The sequence below is a fragment of the Podarcis liolepis genome, assembly GCF_965112155.1.
Source record: "Podarcis liolepis genome assembly, chromosome: 14".
NCBI lineage: Eukaryota > Metazoa > Chordata > Lepidosauria > Squamata > Lacertidae > Podarcis > Podarcis liolepis.
The window spans coordinates 26,825,191-26,847,534 of record NC_139569.1 but is presented as its reverse complement, the minus strand read 5'-3'; the positions used below and the strand labels follow the sequence as shown (position 1 = coordinate 26,847,534).

The 22,344-nt window shown below is 44.1% G+C and overlaps 1 protein-coding gene and 1 long non-coding RNA gene across 4 annotated transcripts in view; one reads left to right on the top strand and one right to left on the bottom strand.

The window, feature by feature from the left end:
• Positions 1-22,344, top strand: part of LOC310693334 — a 187,053-nt gene that overhangs the window by 162,791 nt on the left and 1,918 nt on the right. The window lies entirely within an intron of this gene.
• BLM (BLM RecQ like helicase) lies at positions 3,581-22,324 on the bottom strand. 3 transcript variants are annotated; one of them, XM_083474985.1, is made up of 22 exons: positions 22,167-22,324; positions 20,453-20,568; positions 19,012-19,721; positions 18,374-18,539; positions 18,037-18,146; positions 17,541-17,673; positions 16,067-16,788; positions 15,012-15,203; positions 13,809-13,927; positions 13,142-13,255; positions 11,911-12,009; positions 11,665-11,813; positions 10,336-10,442; positions 9,791-9,951; positions 9,268-9,463; positions 8,547-8,737; positions 8,068-8,203; positions 7,370-7,569; positions 6,899-7,094; positions 6,078-6,200; positions 5,445-5,643; positions 3,581-3,836 (listed from the first exon to the last, which is right to left on the bottom strand). In XM_083474985.1, the coding sequence occupies exons 2-22, from the start codon at positions 20,548-20,550 to the stop codon at positions 3,680-3,682; spliced, it is 4,278 nt and encodes a 1,425-aa protein (XP_083331111.1). In that variant the 5' UTR covers positions 20,551-20,568; positions 22,167-22,324; the 3' UTR covers positions 3,581-3,679. The 3 variants fall into 3 exon arrangements, with proteins under 3 accessions (XP_083331111.1, XP_083331112.1, XP_083331113.1); XM_083474986.1 differs by having other exon boundaries at positions 16,091-16,788; XM_083474987.1 differs by lacking the exons at positions 20,453-20,568; positions 22,167-22,324 and having other exon boundaries at positions 18,374-18,534; positions 19,012-19,138.

Here is a 22,344-nt window from a genome sequence, read left to right as displayed (position 1 = left end):
ACATATCTGTATATATGAACCATGTGTCTGAAATAGTATGGGAGAGCAATCCTGAAGCCATTTTGACTCTCCCAAGTGAAGGGCCATTAAAATATTGTTCTGTATATGATCCCAAATTCTTTGAGGCATTTTTTCCTCTCTCATGTTATCCCTAGGGGGGGGGGGAGGTTTTTACACCAGCCAGAAGAACAAGGCTTTAGATGTTACAGTGAAAATAGGCCTCTCTCAGGAATGTCTGGCTTAGGTGGGTAGAGATAAGAGCAAGGTTGAATGGGTGTTATTGTAACCCCAGAGAGAGGGAGGCTGAAACAGGAGGAAGGAGGGGCTGGAAATATGTGAAATAAGGAAGTTGATCCAAATATGGAAAAACGAAACCAAATTTTTATGGCATTTCTTGTAAAACACGTGTTTTCTCGGAAATCAGATAACTGTCCATTCTACAGGGTATAAATGGCTGGCACGCCCAGAGGGGGGGGGGCAGACATTGGGCAAACGCTTGTCTGTACCATTTTTGTCATGACAAAATAAATGATCCTTTTACTGCTGTCGTTTTGACTCCTTGCAGTGTCTCTGATGCTCCTAGTATCAAATAAGGAAAAACCAAAGGAAGGCTCTTTCACAATGACCTCAAATATTCCTCTGCAGTAAGGGAGGCAAATGGGGACTGACAAATCCTGCTGTAAGGGCATATTAGATTAGATAAATTTATTGTCATTGTCCGTATATACACAGTATACACAACAACGAAAATCAAACACCCACCCAAAGACCGGGTTCACATATACATTTGCACGTATCTCCGACACTCTCATCCTATTTAGACATAATCTATAAAACATAACATAATCCAGAATATAGCATGACCTATTAAAGGCATAACATAACCTAAAACCTATCTCATTCCTTCTACTCCCTGCTTACTAAACCTTGCAACTGGCCCTGAGATCATTATTTAGTGCAATCAGAGCTCTTGGATAGAAACTATTCAGAAGGCGTGTGGTTCGTGTTTTCATTGTCCTATATCTTCTGCCCAAAGGCAATAGTTCAAAGAAGTTGTGAGCAGGGTGGGTGGGATCTCTCAGAATATTATGTGACTTCTTCAAGATGCGAGACGTGAAGATCTCATCCAGGGTTGGTAGTCGGAGCCCAATAACATTCTGGGCAATTTTAATTGTTCTCTGTAAAGCTTTTTTATCCGTTTCAGAGCTGCTCCCATACCACGATATCTGTGTATGAATAGGGTGAGCCTGTGACCTGGATTGAGGAACTAAGTATTAACCTTCACAAAAGAATGGCAAGAGACTGCCCAGGTAATGCAATCAGTAACCATTAGCAGATATCCTAGCAGACAGGATTTTTGCCATAGGCCACTTCTGTGATGTATGTATGATGTTTTGAGGGGTGGTGGTCTTGGGTTACAGGGTGGGCAATTTCAGAAAACTGCTTGCTCACCATTGTTCAGGGTTCTTCCTCCTGCATGTGGTGAGTGGGGACCCTGTTGCAACTGTTCCTTGAATAAGGTCAGGCTTACCATCCTCTTTGCTTCTCAATATACTCTTGTTGGCCTATGTTATTTTCTCCTACCGATAGGGAACCCACTTAAGGACTCTATACGAGCTCCAGAATACCCCATAAGGGAAAGGGAACAGTTTTTCTTATAACAGCATGCATCCTGCTTGCGCTGAAAGAATGCAGCCAGAAATGGCTCCCACAAACTTCGGCTTGGAACCTCATCTCCTTTGCACCTGTGCACCAGTTACAAGGTGCTGGAGTTTGGCAGCACATGAAGAAAGGTTATGGTGGTAAAATAGGGCAAGAATAAGCCTTCTGGGGAGCCAGGGGGTGGCTTTGCCAACTAGGATTGCAATATACAATAACCTGAGCAGTGAGGAATGGCAATATGCAATACTGCTGTATTTCAGATTTGGATGTCCAGGCTAGTGAGCTATGAACTCAATGCTAAAACTATACATTTTACACATTTTCCCCCAAGTATTCTGCCAAGCAAGCCTGCCATCCCTTCAAAAGATATTTTCCACCCTTACTTGTCACCAACATGCTTTGATGTTTCTGCAGATTAATGTTTAAATTAATTTTGTTTGCTTGGCTCTTCAGGTAACATGTATATCTTAATATACTGTGACAAGACTCGTGTTCTCATTACTTACAAAAAGACGAGCATCAGTATTTGCATTCATATGCATTTGTTCTGCAAGGCCTGACAGAACACAGGAAGGGGGTTCTTATCGTGACAGCTTACAGAACACCTGCCATGTTTGCAGGAGTGAAACTTAAAAAGATATTTTAAGATAACTAGTTGAACAGCCGCTAGCCAGGTAGGTTAATGCTGACAAGCTGAGGGATGCAGCTTAGCTTATACAGCTGCGCAGTGAAATCTGCAGTACATTGGAATTCATCTGGACTAGTGGCTCCCAGCCTTTTTGATACTGTATGGTGACCCAGAAGTCCAAATTTACTTAGGTAAAATGACCAATTTGTTTATTGTCACATAAATATTAGACCTTAGGTGTTTGGCAGCCATTGGTTTGGAGCATTTTAAGTGCATTTACCTGTTCTAGAACACTTACTTGAGATATCCTAGCAAAAAATGTGTTTAATACCTCTAGCCATGTGGTTAATGAGGCTATGTTTAATGGGGAAACCCAGCCAGATGGGTGGGGCATAAATATATTATATATTATTATTGTTGTTGTTGTTATTAATTTTGTATTTTAGTGTTAACTGAATTGAGTACCAGTTCAGTTACAAATTTGGCTTACAAATTTGGGGAGAGAGAGAAACTTCACACAGATCTCACGCACTACTTGCATCCACAGAATGGAGTCCACATTTTTGAGGATTCATCTTGCTCTTTGATATAATCAAAGGATAATTTTGAACACCTAGAGAGGGAACTGAACATTGATCAGCTCTGCACTGTGGCAGAATCCATGTGGAGCAGGTTAAGGCAGGTGGGAACCCTGGCAAGCATCCTGAGAAATATTTTGGAGAGGCTGAAGGAGGCTTTCTCAGACAGGCCCTGAGGGTTAAACCTGGGAGTCAGGAAGGCCTTGGGATGTGTTCAGTACACTTACCCAAAACATGCAAGCCTCAGCTAATACTACATGAAGTTACTAGTCCTATTAATCAGTTAATAACATTGGGGTCTTTTTCTTCAAGAGTTTGTATTCATATATTTAATTATTGTCGTCTGTGTAAAAAGTTCTGCAAAGACAAATTTCAAAACTCTAGTATTCACAGCTGTTCAGACCAGAAGCTTGTCTGTTAACATACATTTTGCAAGGTTTCTTACCATTAGGAATAAAATAGTCTCATGCTTCATTACCTATCAGTGGGCTGCTTTGAATGTTTTAAACAAACAAAGTAAAATGAAATAGATGTGGCATGATCCACAAATGCATGAAGTTCTCCATCTCTCATGGACAAAATGTTCAGAATAAAATACTGAAATCAGCAAGCTATTTGGGGAAATGGGGACCAATACAGAGGACTTATATACCACCAAACACTTTATTAGCGTGGCTCACAAGGAGCCTTGCTAGAAACTCTCACAGTATGGTTCAAGCAAATGTATTTATTAACATTAGGCATGAGTGTTACACCTCAATAAAAAATTAGTTAAACAGCTTCCATAGAAATTAAAAAGTCTCTAAGGATATTACAAAAATGAGAAAGAAGGCTTAAGGTATTGTCTGCTTTGTGGTTTTGGCGGTGCCATAATTGCAGGCCTTTTGCCAATTCCTGGCTTGGCAGGAGGAATATAAGATGTGGAACTTTTGGAGTTAGATGATGTCTTCTTGCCGGTTCTGTAACCCCTAGAAAGTTAGAAAGGGAAATATAGAATAGGTCATTGACCCAATAATTTTGTAAACATGCATATATACTTTATCTGTTGTTTCAAGAGCCTTATGAGATTTAAATCCCTAAAAAACAACCTCCAACATTTCTGCTCTGCATTTTGGCCAAATGTTTCATTTGTACATTTATAAGGTGGAGACCAGAATACCAACATGATTTCAGTTTGGCATTGGGGCTCTTGACCTCACTGCCGATACACTAACCCTTTAGCACCAGCCTGTCCCTCTCTTCTAGGTGCTTGGAATTCCCCCAATTGTTTTTGTCCATTTCATCCAGTCCTACACACCCAGCCTTACACATAAGTAAGGTGGGAATTGCTGTGCTCCACAAGGACACCCTGAAAGGGACAGCACTTCCAGGCTGGCATCACAGCTTTGTCAGTCAAGATTTTATGGGATGGCTTAAAACTAAGTGATCCCATGTTACTACTATGGCAATGTGCTCCTCACTCCTTGTGAGGTCTTCACAATAAAAATTATTTTACTTTACTGTAAAAGTGTTCTTAATTGACACCGTAGAAGGGCTTTAATCCCATTGTTATACAGTGGTACCCCGCAAGACGAACGCCTCGCAAGACGGAAAACCCGCTAGACGAAAGGGTTTTCCGTTTTGGAGGCGCTTCGCAAAACGAATTTCCCTATGGGCTTGCTTCGCAAGACGACAGCCCATAGGCAAATCTCAGGGACAGCGGGGAAGCGCAGCGCGTCTTCCCCACTGTCCTCGGACCTCCTCCCGCCGCCCGGCATCGGGGCTTCGTCCCGATGCCGGGCGGCGGAGGGGGAAAGCCTCCTCCCGCCGCGCGGCATCGGGACGAAGCCCCGATGCCGGGCGGCGGAGGGGGAAAGCCTCCTCCCGCCGCGCGGCATCGGGATGAAGCCCCGATGCCGGGCGGCGGAGGGGGAACGTCTCCCCCCGCCGCGCGGCATCGGGACGAAGCCCCGATGCCGGGCGGCGGAGGGGGAACGTCTCCCCCCCCCCGCGCGGCATCGGGACGAAGCCCCGATGCCGGGCGGCGGAGGGGGAACGTCTCCCCCCGCCGCGCGGCATTGGGACGAAGCCCCGATGCCGGGCGGCGGAGGGGGAACGTCTCCTCCCACCGCGTGGCATCGGGACGAAGCTCCGATGCCGGGAGGGGGAGGGGGAAAGCCTTCTCCCGTCGCCCGGCATCGGATGGCTTTCCTGAAGACTTGGGGTGGGAGGAGGGTTTTCCTTCCCACCGCCAACATTCAGAATGCTGTTCTGAATGTTGGCGGTGGGGAGGAAAAACCCTCCTCCCACGCAAGCCCCGGGAACAGAGGGAAAGCGCTGCGCCCCTTCCCCTCTGTTCCCGTACCTGTCCTGAAGGCTTGCGGTGCGGAGAAAAGCCCTTCTCCGCACCGCCAGCCTGGCAAGCGGTTTCCCTAGGAACGCATTAATTGATTTTCAATGCATTCCTATGGGAAACCGTGCTTCGCAAGACGAAAAACCCGCAAGAAGAAAAAACTTGCGGAACGAATTAATTTCGTCTTGCGAGGCACCACTGTATCTGGCTTGCCACCAAAGGATAAAAAAACAAACAGCCATACCCTTTAGAACGAGCCTGCTGGCCTCCAGACCTCATTTTCTTCTTTGATTCTCTGAAGAACTGAGGCTTTTTTCTCTTCCTTCCCTTGTTGGGTCTGTTGTGGAAATAGGCAGATGTTGTATGCAGCTCCTCCTCTGCTTCATCAGTACTGGAATTTCTTTCAGCGTCGGCTTCTGTAGCCGAAAGAGGCTTGTTTTCCGCTGTTGAAACAGACCCAGGTGTCTTTAATCCTGCGGCTTTGGATGTTGCCAAACAGAGACCATAACCCTGCAGCTTCTCTGCTTCCCCTTAGCACAGATAGTGTTATGATGTAAAGCAAGAGAATTGCTGGTCTGAAAACCACTTCAGGGTGACAGTGCCATTTGCACCACTGTCACGGAAAAAGGAATATGTGAGCAGTCTGCATGGCATGGTTTGAGTTGCTTCCATCATGGGGGGTGGGGAAGTATCATCATCGTGACTGAAGTGACCAAGATTGCATTAAAAAGCCATTTCAAATAAAGGGCTCCCCGAGGAGTTCCCCGTTCCAATGGTAATCATGCAGAGAAATACAATAACTGAAGTGACTACACTTATAAATAAATAACGTGCATAACCGGAAAATGTTTCTAACAATGCAGAAGTCACACAATACCTGGCAGTGTCCATTCATAATACTTCTGCAGCACTTCAATGATTTCTGCTCCATACTTCTCTAACTTGTCCTCTGTAACACCATCAATCTGAAGCAGAACTGCAGGGTCTGGAGACAGTGTCTCTGGAGACCAGGAAAGAAAAACAGATCTTTAAAATGGCTTGACATCTGAGAATGTCTGGTATAAGCAGGGACAAGGATACATATGCTGAACATTTTTTGTTGTTGAAAAGATTGATCACCACACAAGGCGGTGACTTCTTTTACAAGCAGAACAGTCCATTTGCTTTCTATCTTCATACAAAAAGAGCACAACAAAATGTCTCAGTTCTGCTATTAAGAGTGCTGTTCTGAAATTCCCATGCAAGGGCCATACAAGCCTGGCAGACACCAGGAATATCACAGAGGGAAAGAGTTACAGTACAACCACATCTTGCGTGGGGGATATGCTCTGGGGATGGCGCATATATGCAAAAACACATACACCTGAACCACTCCCTTGGGACCACCCTTGCATGACCATCCTTACACCTTCCAAGCAAGGCAGAGCAGTTTTAAGCTCATGCCTAGCTTACTGGCTCTGGAACGCTCTCACAAAATCTTGCTGGGCCAGCTGAGTAAGGAAGTCTGAGAGCTTAAAAGCTCTTTCCAACGCCATGAAAATGCAGCGCAAAATGAGCTTGCACGCGGTTAATTTGCAGGATTTCAGCTGGCTGGCTTTCAACTACACAAGGTTGAAATTGTGCATACAAGACGCAACGGTACTGTACTTCATTCACAGACACAGACTTGAACAGTTTCTCCATGAGCACCAACATTACCTGCAATTCTTTTAAGCGTGGCAGTGTTAAAAACATTGAAGTAATGAACATCAAACGCTTTCCCAAGGTTTTTGCAGACATCTGTGAGTTCTGAGAGACATTTCTTAACCATCTCTTCCCGCTGGGAAATTTTGATCACTGATGCCCTTTGGTGCTTGCGAATGCTGCTGGCACTTTCAGTTTCATGGAACTCTACCTGAAGGAAGCAGAAGAAGAAAATCTCACTAATGTACAACTGAATCTAAGATGTGTAGTTTCCTTCTATGCAGCTTGAGACTATGACAGCAACACAGGTAGAGGATGAAGGCACCCATTGGAGGAAAAGGAGCATCTCCTTTTTCAGCCGTTCTCTGCAAGACCTTGAGACTTTCTTAACTATATTCCTGGGTCGCTCCAAGGTCCTAACACCTACTTGAGGAGGAGACAGGGCATGACACTTTAGGCAAGTAGATGAATTTAGCTCTTACACACCTGCAGAGATCCATTCAGCACAGCATAAGCTTTCTCACCAGTCTGGACATATGCAACTGCTTGGTCATTAGCAGTGATGTAAAGGTCTTCCTCTAGAATCTTGTCCAGTACCAGTTTCCTAAAGAGTCGCTCAGCATTATGGCGTGAGTAAGCTGCTCCTTTGCCAAACAGGCCAGACTGAATCTTGGCACTCTTTGTACCTGTACAGAAAAACAGAGTGTGTCTTCTTGATAAAGGCAAAAGCAGGAAAGATGCTTCAGCACAAGAATCCTCAGAGTGATTTAACCACCTTCCCTCTCATGACCAAGGCCAGATGGCAAAATGAACCAAAACCACATGGGAGGTTGGGCTAGCTACTCCTCACTCACCAGAAAATTACATAAGGAATATTTATTATTATTTAACATACATGACCCACTAAGGAAGATAACAGAAGTCAAAACAGTAACAACTAATTGCATATTTGTTCAAAATCCAATTAAAACTTTTTAATTAATTCAACAAAATTGATTAAATTAATCCAGTGATACCAGCTTTTCAAAGTCTGATAGTAATTGACACCTCTCTGCCTCCCCCTTGCCTCTTAGCACTCCCCTAGGTAATCCCCCCCTCCAGGAGCTGGTACCACCCACTTTGGGAACCAGTGATCCAAGAAACAAATCCAACACTGAGTGTTGACAGCATACACTGCAACTTACCCAAAAAAATGTCAATCATCATATTCAAGGTGTATCTCCCTGTGTTATTCCTTCTTACTCGCTTCTCGCCACAATGCTCCTGAACAAACCTAACAATGTTTTTCACGTCTTCTGTCACGTTCCGTGGTTTATAATCCTAAAAAAACAACCAGTTTTTAGGAGGAAAGATTGATTTGTTGCACTACACCTGGCTGTTGACAATACAGTATTGGCCCCAATTTGGATACCGTTCCAAACTCAAGATATACGAGCTAAGTGAAGTGTTAGTTTAAATTTGAGAGATTAATCTGAAGGAAATACAAGAAAAAAAAACAAGTCATACATTGAAGAAAACAGCTGGAAGTCATTGTCCACAAGTTGCAATCCTTAGTTTCTTCAGCCCAAAAATCACTCCTGCTCAGTCGCTACCAGAAATACATGCGTTCTAACCTCCAAAGAGATAACACGTTTTGAAGAGTTAAGAAGCAGAACTGGCTTACCTGCTTCCTGCTGCAGTTGTCACAACTGACTTCAGGGTGTTCCTTGCAAAACCTAGAGTTGAAGCCTGTTTCCCCAAAGTAGGCCAGCAGCTGTACTCTCCGGCACTCCACGATATTCTCACAGTAATGGACCATGCTGTAGAGATTGTTGAAATGTGTCTGCCGTGTGTGGCTGTTCCCATCTTTTTCCACTGAAATTCAAATAATGCACCTTTTGACTTTTCCGTAATAAAGGCAAGACAAAGAGCGAGAGCTTGCTTTTCCTTCCGACCAACAATTTGCAGACATGTATGAAGAAGAAGCCAAAAGGTTCAAACTTTAAGTTTGTGAGCTGGATTTCAACCTTTTTTTAGTAGGATACACAGAAGAGAAAGGAATGAGACACTGCAGCATTTTTTCCATATAAGAATTGATTTGTTTATGGGAAAGGAATTCTTCAGGAAGTTTACAGTATTTTTAGTCTGCTATGGCTAGATGCTGCACACTGCTTGTTCCAAGCAACCTAAATGAAAACGCTTAAAGCCTAAAACTTGAGAGGCAAACGCCAAGTCATTCTATTGCAGGCAGTGCTTCTATGTTTTATAGCCACGATGGCTGAAGTGGGCTGCTAACACTGTTCTATGACAACAGTTATAAAATTACCCCCCCACACACACACATTAAAGCCCATTCTTGCATGATTCTGGTCACAAGATTTGAGATGTTGCAGAGAAATGCTTACTAAATATGAGTCTTCTCAGCCTGTTGACATCACTATAGGTGTAGAAGAGCAGGCAGTGAGAAATTTCTCCATCACGCCCAGCTCTGCCCGACTCCTGATAGTAACCTTCAACAGATTTAGGAAGAGAGGCATGGATCACGAAGCGCACATCAGGTTTATCAATCCCCATGCCAAAAGCAATGGTTGCACAAATAATCTGGAAGACAACCAAAAAACAGGATTTGCATACTGCCAAGGGCAAGCAGTGCATCACAAACACACTTTATACACTGAACTGACACAGTGCTTTCTGGCTTGATACTCTGGTCGACTTCAGGCTCACCTCAAAGAGGGTAAAGACGAAGACACACACAAATCCATTGAGAAAGGCCATAGAAAACTGACCAGCTAAACAGATGGGGCCATTTGTTTTGCCACAGGAGCTAACAACTATTTAGATCTGTGCTGGCTACACCCTATGTTCGTTTTTAATATTTCTACTTGTGTGTGATATCAGCAGCATCTACATTTTCGTCTCCTTTACCTGACATCCGTCCTGATTAATCCACTTCTGCTGCACATGGTCTCTGGTGCTGTCTGTGAGACCAGCATGATAGGCAAGTGCCGAAAGGCCAGAGCTCTGCAAAGTGCTGGCAACCGAGTCACATTCGTATCGGGAGAGGCAATAAATTATCCCAGAGTCATCTAAAGAAAAAGAAAAAAACAGGCGAAATATGGGAGCTGGAGTATTCAGTCCTCTCAAATAAAGTAAATTAAAAGTGACAACGGAAGTCGCACACCCCACTGAGCTACATTTCACAGAACTGAAGAACTTTCTGACAGTGATAGCTGTTTGATAGTGGAACGGACTCCTTTGGAAGGTGTTGGCCTCTCCTTCATTGGAGCTTTTTAAGCAAAGGTTGGGTGGCCACCTGTCATGGATGCTTTAGTTGAGATTCCGGCATTGCAGAGGGTTAGACTAGATGACCCTCAGGGGCACCTGCCAACTCTACATTTCTTTCATTCTTTGAAAAAGCCTCGATTCACACAAATAAATCCTGCCAGAGGAAGGAAAGGAAGTAAACTCACTTGGGTGGTATTTTCGGATCCAATCCAAGCAGTCCAGCGCAACACTTTTGGGCTTCTTGGGCAAAACATCGTATTTCAGGTTCCGCCTGTTAAAGCTCATGCTAAACCTGGAAAATATCCATTACAAGAAATTTTTTTCTTCTTTAAAAAAAAACAGTAAATTGCTAAAGGATATGTGTATCTTAAATAATATCTTAAGAAAAGCCACCAGTGCTTTCCCATGTACTTGCATGGCCCCCACCATGCCATAGCATTTGGGCTGGACACACCAGCAGCTCCTTGTATGCTGAGTAAAGGAGGCTGAGAGGCCAAGGAGGGCAGGTAAGTCATTTCTTTCTCTTAAGGGAAAGGGTCAGAAGTGGCGCTGAAGGAAATAAACACACACAGGGAAGAGAAAGAGATAACAGATCTGTTATAGGGCAAAGAAGTCAATCTAAAGGAAATAGGCCAAAAGGATGAAAAACTAGTGGCTGGGGCTTGTGGGGTGGGGAGAAGATTCAAGCTGAGTGTGAAAGGAAAATAGGGGGGAGATATCATAGGAGATGGGATTAAAAAACAACTTCTGGGTGCTTGGGGGCAGGGCAAGGAAAATATAAAAATAAAAAGCCTTCTCTACCCGACTAAAAGGGGACACGGGTGGCGCTGTGGGTAAAACCTCAGCGCCTAGGGCTTGCCGATCGCATGGTCGGCGGCTCGAATCCCCGTGGCGGGGTGCGCTCCCGTCGTTCGGTCCCAGCGCCTGCCAACCTAGCAGTTCGAAAGCACCCCCGGGTGCAAGTAGATAAATAGGGACCGCTTACCAGCGGGAAGGTAAACGGCGTTCCGTGTGCTGCGCTGGCTTGCCAGATGCAGCTTGTCACGCTGGCCCGTGACCCGGAAGTGTCTGCGGACAGCGCTCGCTCCCGGCCTATAGAGTGAGATGAGCGCACAACCCTAGAGTCTGGCAAGACTGGCCCGTACGGGCAGGGGTACCTTTACCTTTACCTTACCCGACTAAAATGGGACTGAATTCTGACAAAAATGGTAAGGCTGAGTCACAATACCTCCAGAACAAATGCCTGCAGGTAGCTTGAGGAAAGCTGACCTAGGGAACTCCTTTTCATGAGCTAAAGGCTGTGCCAGAGAATTTCCAAAGACTGATTAGATATCGCTTAGAAAAAGATGTCAGCAATTGCCAGCTGATGATGCCAGACACAGCAAATGCCACTAGCCACCATTTTAATGCTGCCTGCCCTGCGCCACCATTTTGGGCCTTGGTGGTTTTCAGCAATCTCATGTGGGCCACTGGGTATAGTAAGTTGGAGAATTCCTGGTGTAGATCAAACTTACACCTGTGGCTTCAGCATCTCCAGTTGATTCAGGACGTCCTTTTGCACCCTTGCGTTTGCGGTGGCAGTAAGAGCCATCATAGGAACGGAAGCAAATTTCTTACGAAGCATATTCAGCCGCTTGTAGTCTTGGCGGAAGTCATGGCCCCACTAGTCAAAAGATTTTTTAAAAAAAGTTAATTTGCTTACAGATCAATGCAAGGGTTCAGCTGGTTCCCCAACCTCTGACATTTCCAAAAAAGGTCACCTGACTAACGCAGTGTGCCTCGTCAATCACAAAGCGCGCCAACAGCTTCCGCTCATAGAGATTCTCCAGGGTTGACATCAGCCGGCCACTCGAGCAGACCTAAGGAAGACCCACACCCAAGGATCCAGAAACTTTAGTGGAGAATTGCTATCACTGTATATTCGCATGTAGCAAATTCCTTTCTACATCACTTTTCAGCATAAAAAGTGCTTTAGCCTCCTTATCTCATTTGCCCTCATCCACCATTTCAGATAGACTTGGTGTTGTAAAATTTAGGGTGCACACATAGCAGACACCCAGTCCACAGAAAACTAATCCTTCACCCTTCAACATTTGGAAAATTTCTCGAGAGAAATTACACACAGAACAATCTCAAAAAGCCATCTTGGCTCTCCTAAGGACTCTAAATGTTTTCTCTGCAGAGGGAAGTATCTTGGAGAACCAGTATACTTTCATTCTAGCCTGTTAAAACAAGGACAACCTGAATTTACTATGGAACATTGTATAAAATCATTTATAACTGTGTAATTTGAGTCCTCCATAATCCCTCTTGCCTGAGAACACATAGGCAGATAGCAATCAGGGAAAGTTCCTGAAGGGATTCCTCTCCCAAATCTATGAACCTCCTTTGTGTTAATTGTCATTGTTTGCCGAAATGCTCTGCACTGAGGGATGTTGGCTGGGCATCCTGATTGTCTCAACAAATGCTAATATTTTGCATAAACCTTGTCTGGAACTATGTAAAACTTGCTAAAATCTCGGGAATGTCACACCTTGACCTGCCTGAGCCACTGTAGCCCCACCTTGTGTGTGATGTAATTTCTGGTTTGTAAAGGGGCCAAAATGTAGCCCTTTAAAAAGAGATGTTTTTTTCTTTGCGCTTGGTCTCTTTTACCTCCTTTGCAGGGAGGGGAGGGAACTCTGTTGCAAAAAGAATACGGATCTGCTTTGCTTTCTTTAGATCCTTGCCTCCATCCACTCATCTCTGAGTGATCATGAACTTAGGAGTCTCAGTCCCTTGGGGAGTTGGGCAGCAAAAAAACTAAACCCCAATTTTTCTACACCATTGATAAGCAGAGGCCTGCTCTAGTCATGCAAGCAGAGTTCATTTCTGAGCCGGGATGGAAGCCTAGCTCTCCTCCATCCAAACCTGCTGGCTTCTTTTGGCTGGTGGGCTGTATCCTATATATGATAAAACCCAATGCTGGTGGTGCTTAGACCTTATACAAACCTTCTCTGGAGTAACATAGAGGAGTTTTATGATGGGGTCTTTCTTCGACAGCTGCATGTAGATTCTGGATGCTTCAGCATCAGTCTTGTCACCTGTCAGGTGAGTTGCTGGAATCTATGACAGAAGAAGAGCTGTTTGCACTCAGTATAAAGTAGCTCCCTGTGTTCCCGAGTCAGATCTATTAGTCCATTTACTATTATCTACAATGACTGATAGCGGTTCTCTGGGATTTCAGATAGGGTTCTCTCCCAGCCCTAGAATGAATCAGGGATCTTCTGCATGAAAAGCAGGTGCTCTCCCACTGAGATACAGTGATAGACTAAATAGATGCAACAGCAAATGGATTGGTGAATTCAACACTCATTTTACACTATTATCTACAGTAAGTAAAAAACGGTACACACAGATAAAGTACTAGCTTCCATGACGTAGGCCTAAATGTGTGTCCATGCTCCCTTCCTTGCCTGCTATGGTGCCGAGCTCCCAAACTTTGGATCAATTTGAACCTGAATAGCAATGCCCAAATATTGGAAAGAAGGAACAGAAGTTTCTAATTTGCATGAAGTCATACCCCAGAGCAAAGAGCAGAATCGGTCACGACTAATGAAGATGCAGACAACTCTCTTCATGCAAAGGATCAATGAGAAAACCATGGGCTTGAACTCACATCCATTGATGTTAGCTTCTGAACTTGATCCACTATCAGTGACCTCAAGGGGGAGATCACAATGGTGACTCCCGCTGAAACGCAAGCTGGTAGCTGGTAGCATAAGCTCTTCCCACCTCCTGTGGGAAGGGAAAAAACCAAGGATTAGTTGGAAAGCTCACCTGGGCAGTAAGCAAATGCAGGTTGTCCAGATGAGATTTAGCAAAAGCCAGAAACCTCCGCCCTAGAATATTTCAACAAATTTTCAATCTGGGTTTCAAAATTACTTTCTGCACTCCTCCAACTCCTACTAAGAATGGTTCACTGCAAACACAACTCGAGTACAGGTTTTATGATCAATGCATTAGGAATTTTAGTTCTGGTAACTTTTGTCAGACAGTGTTTTTTATTTTTTAATCGAAAATTCTCATTATGTCATGCTTTTAAGAGTTGCTACACTGTCTACATAAGAACATCAGAAGAGTTGTGCTTGATCAGGCCAAAGGGGGCCCCATCAAGACCAGAATCCTGTTCTCACAAAGACCAACCAGATGCCTCTTCTGGGAAACCCGCAAGCAGGAGCCAAAGAACAAGAGCACGCTCCTCTCTTGTGGTTTCCAGCAACTGGTATTCAGAAGCATTGCAGCCTTCAACTGTGGAGGCAGAGCACAGGCATCGTGGGTAGTAGCTCCCAATAGCCCCTCCTCCATGACTTTGTCTAGGTCACATAAAGTCTCTAACCAGTTGCAAAGAATCATGCTTAATCGTTAGAGCCAGTGGGAATGCATGCCAGCTTAGAAAATATTAGCAACTTGTTTATATCCTGTTGGAAGCCGCCCAGAGTGGCTGGGGCAACCTAGTCAAATGGGTTGGGTAGAAGTAATGATTCAACTCATGGATTATATTCAGTGATTTAAATCAATTCACCCTGCATTTAGCAACCCCACACCTCCACTATGATCCAGATCTCCCCACAACCTGTTTGTCAGTCTTCAACTTTGCTGTCCAAATGCACATTGTGTGTCCTTAAGGACAGCACCTTTCACTTTGCTGACATACACAATAAAAGGTTGTGGCACTTCATCACCTCAGGAGGCAAAAGGTCATCTGCCAGGAATCTCCCGCACCTTTTTAACTCGTTGCACGCCTTCTGAAAACCTCCCAGGTTGCCAGACTAGCCCCCTAGACCACATGCTGTTGGCAGGCACCCTTGCCATCACACACCTGTGGGCATTAAGATGAAGCAGTCTTCGCCCAACAGAGCAGCATTGATGGCTTCAAGCTGATTTGTCCGGAAGTGATGCAGACCAAATCTTTTGTGAAATATCTTCATCATTTCGTTAGAATGGGGAAATGCTAAGCCTCTGAAGTGCTCTAGCAATGGATTTCTGGAAGGTGAATTTTTAACCTGTGGATCTAGAAGAAAACAGGTTACCAGAATAAATAACAATTGCTTGGTTTTTGTGTGTGCTCTGTAGCATATCAACAGCTTACTCTTAACCCATTTTGGGTTATAATTATATTTATAATTATATATACTTACAATTATATTATAAGTATACTAGTGTGACTAGATAGGTGGAGTGTGATCCTCAACTGTGTTGGCAATGCAAAATCAAGAGCTGGGAGTTATCCTGGATTCCTTAATAATATAACTATAGGACCCTGTGAAATCTAAACTCAAAGTCATGCTTCTGGTCTCACTGAATGTAATTGATTCACACATGTAAGCAATTTTGGTCCCCGCTATTTACAACAGCAGAGTTTGGCATCTGCTTAACTCACTTTGGACATGACCCAGTGAATCTTTTCAAAATTTATCTTCGAAACAAAACAGTGTCGGGCAGCAAAGCTGACATTTCACAACAGCAGCCCTAACCCCCACAGGAAGCAGCAGCAGCAGCACCAGCAGCAAAACCACAATGCAAAACCAGAGAACTTCACTGCTCAAGTTAATGCAAGAGCAAATTCCTGCTGTTCGAAAAGGAAAATGCTATACACTCCCTACAGCAGAATTTGGTATCGGTACAGAAGAAAAAACCTGTGTGTGTGTGTGTGTGTGTGTGTGACATTTCTCAAAGTATTTCAGAACTCAGAAATGCAGTGACAAAAGTGTGACCTCGTGAAGGAAAAGCAAAGCTGCTACCAAGTGACTGTGATGAAGCAATGAATAGTATTCCCATTGCAACTCAAGCAATGTGTCAGATTAGTTAATTACTCTCTACACAATAGCTCCCTGGCACAACTAGCTTCTGTGACAGAGAATTAGCATAATTTACCCAAGCAGTTCTTGGCAGGCGCACCTTGGCAGTTTGCTCTGGGAAAAATAGGATTTGAAAAATGACCATTTCCCTTAGCTGTAAGGGAGCTTTTTTCCAGGAATGGTTTGGCAGGCTGTGCTTCCTCAGCACGCTGGTAGCAAGTACTAGGTGGCTGTAAAGTTGAAGTGTTTATTACGTTGTCCAACTCATCAAAGTCATCAATATCAAAATCATCATCAAAGGCCACATTCTCTGTTGCTGAGGAATTCTCTCTCAAATTACTTTGAAGGAGAGTGAGTTTCTCTTGGTCTTGATTCCCCTTTGAACACAGCCAACCCTTTTCTCCCCATTCTGTCCTTGGATTTTTGATGGAACTGTTCAGAGAGGAGATTCTTTTCTCAACTCCTCTTTTAGAAAGAGACAATCCTGCATTTTCCGAGATGCTACTCTCCATAGCAAAAGTCTTGGAAAAAACTGACAGGTCAGCATTACTGGAGTCTTGAGTCCTTGGTACAAAGGAGGGGGTTGAATGAAAGTTATGCTGGGGTGCAACCTTTGGGGAAGGTTGTCTAGACATGAACAATTCCCTACAAGGGTCAGTGGCAGAGGTTCTTCCCAGTTGAAAAGAAACACCACCATCCATAGATCTTTCAAGTCCAGAATAAAGTTTGCAATTTTCATCCAAAGATATGCCACTGTCCTTTCTACTTCCATTAGTGCCATTCTTTAAGAGTTTTCTTCTGGAAATAAAGAAAAAAAATATGAACTATTAATACACAGAATCACAGAGTTGGAAGGGACCCCAAGGGTGATCTAGTCCAACCGCCTGCAATGCAAGGATCTCAGCAAAAACAAGCTTACTCCATGTGACAACCATTTAGATATTTGAAGATGGCTATCATATCTTCTCTCAAGTCTCCTCTTATTTCAACTTTTTATAGGTCAGGTTAATAGCCAAAGAGCCAGATAAAGATGCCTTTGCTTACCAAAAAATTTGATATAAACTTGCCTCAATTGCCAGACCAAGATTTCTTGAGAGTATTTATCTCAGGAGGGACACTGGTGGCAAAAAAAAGCCCCACTTGGGGATGCGGGTGGCGCTGTGGGTTAAACCACAGAGCCTAGGACTTGCCGATCAGAAGGTCGGCGGTTCGAATCCCCGCGACAGGGTGAGCTCCTGTTGCTCGGTCCCTGCTCCTGCCAACCTAGCAGTTCGAAAGCATGTCAAAGTGCAAGTAGATAAATAGGTACCGCTCCGGCGGGAAGGTAAACGGTGTTTCCATGCGCTGCTCTGGTTCGCCAGAAGCGGCTTAGTCATGCTGGCCACATGACCTCGGCCAGTAAAGCGAGATGAGAGCCACAACCCCAGAGTCGGTCACGGACTGGAGCTAATGGTCAGGGATCCCTTTACCTTTACCTATTTATCTCAGAGACACAAGGGATAAACAGAGCCTGTGAACACACTCTGGGTTAGTGGCATCTCAAGACAGACCTGCGATCTCTATGCTGAAGGAGCTCCTTTCCACACGACAAAGACTTCAGCTCCCATTCTGGAATGGAATCCACCAGCTTGCAGATGTCTTCCATCACATTGTAGAGGGACCATCCCAAAAGTGAATGCTTGTCTGAAATGAAACACAGTAAGGTTAAAGCACCACTTTAGTCACCATCTACCAGCAACCTGAAAATGACCTGCTTTTTCAAGGAAGTCCTTAAGATTCTCTTCAGTGGAATTTAAGCATGTTTGTAATTCAAAGGGAAACAAAGGAGGTTTTACAGGAAAACATGCCCACCACACAGTTCTTAGGTGTTTTTAAAAAAACCTGAAGTCACATTGTAAAATCTTAATAGAAGCTGAGCACTTACTACCCAGTCCTGTGATTTAGTCAGGTGCAAGGCTGCAGACAGGTCTGTATCTGAAGACCACAATGAGGTCTGCACTTTCTGAAAGCAAACAGGTGAAGCCCCTGCAGGAGGAGTTATTTTACCTTCCTGCCTATCACTGTTTCCATGGGTGGTTTCTCCAAAGTCTGGAAGGCTGCTTTTCAAGCTTTCAAGGGCCAGTGTTTTCTCAACAGCAGCTTCTCTGGAAACATACCTAACATTAAAAAGAAGTCGTTAAGTCATCCCGTATAAATACACTGCTGTGAATGAAGTTTTTCGTATCAGCTAGAAAACACTTCTTACTAAGCTTATTTGTTCCACCAGCATTTTGGTCATTCACTGATGAAAAGACTCCAGATCCATGATTTCACCATCCTACCCGGGCTACCAGAGATGGTTCTGGTAAAGAACCAAGTTGTGGACTTTTCATTGCCATCATACCTAATGCTTATCAAAGAGGATGCAGAAGAAGGTATTTCTTCCTCTGGAGAGGGTGGTATGCAGTCTACGTAGTTTTCATCCTCAAAGATGTCATACATAGCTGGATCATTCCACACTTCATCTGGTTCCTCACTTTCATTTAGGATGAAGTCAGCATCATTCTGTGCTTTAAAACAAGCAATAAGAATATTTGACTAACAACAGTTTTAAAACACACCGAGGACAATTTAAAATATCAATAAAACCCACCCAGTAATACATAAAATCCACCCAGAAAGAAATCTAACAGACACAACTTAAAAACCCAGCCACCTATCCCCACTGCAAAAAGCCCCCACCTTTGGGTGCTGTATCCCATATGGAGATGGGCCTTCTCCATGGTGGGACCCCAGATTTAAAACTCCCTGCTCCTTTATATTTAGTCAACTATGTGCTAGAAAGCATTTGATAACTGACTGAATACATCTATTTGCATGGTGTGAAAATGAACTAGTATATGCAGTTTTATGGCTTATTCTGTATTGGGTGGTTTAATGATTCTTTGTTACTCAGATCGAGATCTTGGACAAAGGATGCTATATAAACATTTAAACTAAATAATGCTATTAATAGACTTGACTAGAAAGAAAGCCATCTACCTTTCAAATGCTCTTCCTTTTTGTCACCAAAGGGACTTTCCACAGGCTTCTCCTCTTGAAGATTTTCACTTACAAAGCTTTCACAAGGGCTGGGTGTGGGAGAATCAAGGCAAATGACAGACTGGCTTACAGCAGGATCTGGTTCCTTGTAAAGCACCTGTATTTTGTTCTTCTCACGCACAGAGGGTCCATTACATTCTTGGTTAGCTTTTCCCATGCCATCTGCCTTTAATGACTTAGTAGGGATGGGACTATGGTTTTTTGGAGCCTTCCTAGCTTTTACAGACTGGGTGTCTGAAAAGGAACCAGGCCGCTTTGAGCATACCTTTCGCGGACCAGATATTTCAAAGTCATCAGTGTCATCCCAGACATCATCAATATTAATAACTGAATTGTATGAAGAATTATGGTCTGATTTCAGGAGCTGATGGTCATCTGGTTTGCTGCCCACATCACTCTCTTTTACAGAAGACTGGAAACAATCCAGAACATCTCGACATTGCTCATTTGGATAATTGTGCTTTCCTTCCCGCTTTTTCAATGTTGTTTCAAAAACTTCACTGATTCTCATCTGCTTATCCTTTGACACACTTGGATTTGTCAAGGAAGAGTTAGCATCCTTCTCTTTTAAGGTCAAATCCTTTGTTTCAGCTAAATATTTTACTGGCGTACAGTTACCAAGAGAGGTTTTCTTTTTGAATGTAAATCCCCTACAAAAGAGCCAAACAGTTTATTTAGACTTTGAGTGATTCATCAAGTCCTGCATTCTTTATGCCATGGTATTTTCCTCTGCTTTCAAACACATGCTTGAATACTATATACAAACATTGCAAAAAAAAAATGAGATATTTAATCTTAGTCTCATTTTGGCATTCAGTTTCTTATCACTTATTCTGTTTAAATTTTAAACAGCAAATTAGTATTCATGTTTACAGTGGACCAAAGTATCAATATACAGTATGTACCAGGAAACAGATAATTGGACCAGGAAAGTGAGCATGCCCAGATTTTTTTTAAAAATAGCCTTTCATTTTATTTCAAGCCATGTATTTAAATTCACAAACATGTTGCTCATTAACCATTTCTAAGCATTACTAACACCTGAAATTAGACAGAAATTACCTTTAAATGTGTTTTACATTTATCCAAGCTTTCCTGGACTCCCATTTTTAAAATTTGTAAAAGGATTTTGTATACATCGCTCACTTTTATTTGTGTGTGCGCGTGTGTGTGTGTGAGAGAGAGAGAGAGAGAGTTACTTTCCCCCTTATTTTTATGCAGTTCTTAAGGTATTTTCCATGTTATGGCAAGAGGAAAATAAATATTTCCCCAAGTAACTATCATTAATGTCTAGTACATGCTCGATATTGGTAAATATTGATTGCCACTGTTTGATCATGTTCAGTTTGAGATGCTCGGGGTGTGTGTGTGCAATACTTACATAGTCTTGGGTTTGAGAGGCGCCAGGTTTCTTAGAGGGGCTTTGGCTGAATGAAGTGCAAGCTGCTTCTGCAGGTTATTCTGAGGAACGGCTGCCATTCTGTTTTTTTAAGTAGGCTGGGGGAGAGAAAACAAACAAAACCTACACAGTTGAAATACATAAGTATCGTAAGCGAAAATAAACTTTGGTCAATAAGAAGTTGAAAATGACTTTAAGGGCAGTTATATTCCCCACTGTAGGCAGAGGCAGGAGCTTGAGCCTCTGTTTTGACAATGGTATCCAAAGCAAAACCAGCAAAGCTGAGCTAGACAAATGCCCCAGCAATTGTAATCACTAGCCAGTTCAAAGGTGCTGAGATTCCCATTCAAGCTTTCCTGAAGGGCTCCAGTTCTGTGGCAGAGTGCCTGCTTTACTTATAATAAGGCCATTGCTAGATTAAAAGATGGGAGAAAGATTCTCCCATAGACCTTGGAGGACTTCTGACTGCCAGCTTAGATGGTCTAGGAGCATAAGGCAGCTTCAGGTAGTCCATCTGCCCCAGCGCCAAAGGCAGGGGGATATCTGCTGAAGATGATCCCAATTCACTCAGACGAAGGACCATAGTAGCTCGGCAACAGCATAGCTGCTTTGCATGCAAACTGCCCCAAGCTCCTTGGAGAAAAAGGTGGTATATAAATGCAGGTAACAACAACAACCCCAGCAACATCACAACCATAACAACCACAATCACCACAACCCCCAACAGTGTTTCCTGGGAGGCTTCCCTGCCTCAAACCCTGGAGAGACTCTCGCTGCCAGTCAGTGTGGGCTGCGCTGAGCTAGATGGGCCAATGGCCTGACTCAGCAGGAAGCTGCTCCCCACGTTCCAGGGAGATGCCTGGCAGCCAATGGTCCCAGGAGCCAGGGCCGGATTTAGATTTGATGAGGCCGTAAGCTACTGAAGGTAATGGGGCCCTTTATATGTCCAGCTGTCCTTTGTCAACAACAAATTGTCACTGTTTTTGTGTTGAATATACAGTGGTACCTCGGGTTACATACGCTTCAGGTTACATACACTTCAGGTTACAGACTCCGCTAACCCAGAAATATTACCTCGGGTTAAGAACTTTGCTTCAGGATGAGGACAGAAATCGTGCTCTGGTGGCGCAGCGGCAGCAGGAGGCCCCATTAGCTAAAGTGGTGCTTCAGGTTAAGAACAGTTTCAGGTTAAGAACGGACCTCCGGAACGAATTAAGTTCTTAACCCGAGGTACCACTTTATGCTATATGGTCATTTATGGACCTAACAGGTATCTAAAGCCATTTGCACATAATAAAAGGCTAGGAGGCGGGGCCCATTATTTACATCATAGGAGCCTACACAACATAAAACACTGTTGCTGTATATAGGTTTTACTTTATTTGTTTTTTATCTTATATTTTGGAAATGTATATCCATTTTTTCCCCATTAATTTTTTGGGGGGCCCCCAAGCTATAGCTTGTTTAGCTTATACGTAAATCCGGCACTGCCAGCAGCACAGCCGCTCTGAGCGCCGCCCCCCCCCCGCCTGCTCTGCTTGCAGTAGGGCGGGAGACCTGGGGGTCGTCCAGCAGCAGGCGGCCTCTCGCAGAATCGAAAGGAGCCCAATGGATGATCAAGTCCAACCCCCTGCGATGCATCGGTCCGCGTGGCACCCCCTCTCCCCCCACGACTTCACCGCTCCCAAGGATCTACCTTCACCGCAGAAGCGGCTCTCGCCGCAGTCGCCTCGCTCCCTCCTCCCTCCTCTTCACATTTAGCGCCTTCTCAGCCTCCCGAGTATCCTATTGGCTAAGGAAGAGCTCCTTCCCGGCCGCAAAGGAAGTGACGTCTCCTACAGGTCCAGCGCCCGCAGAAGGTCCGGTGGGAAAAG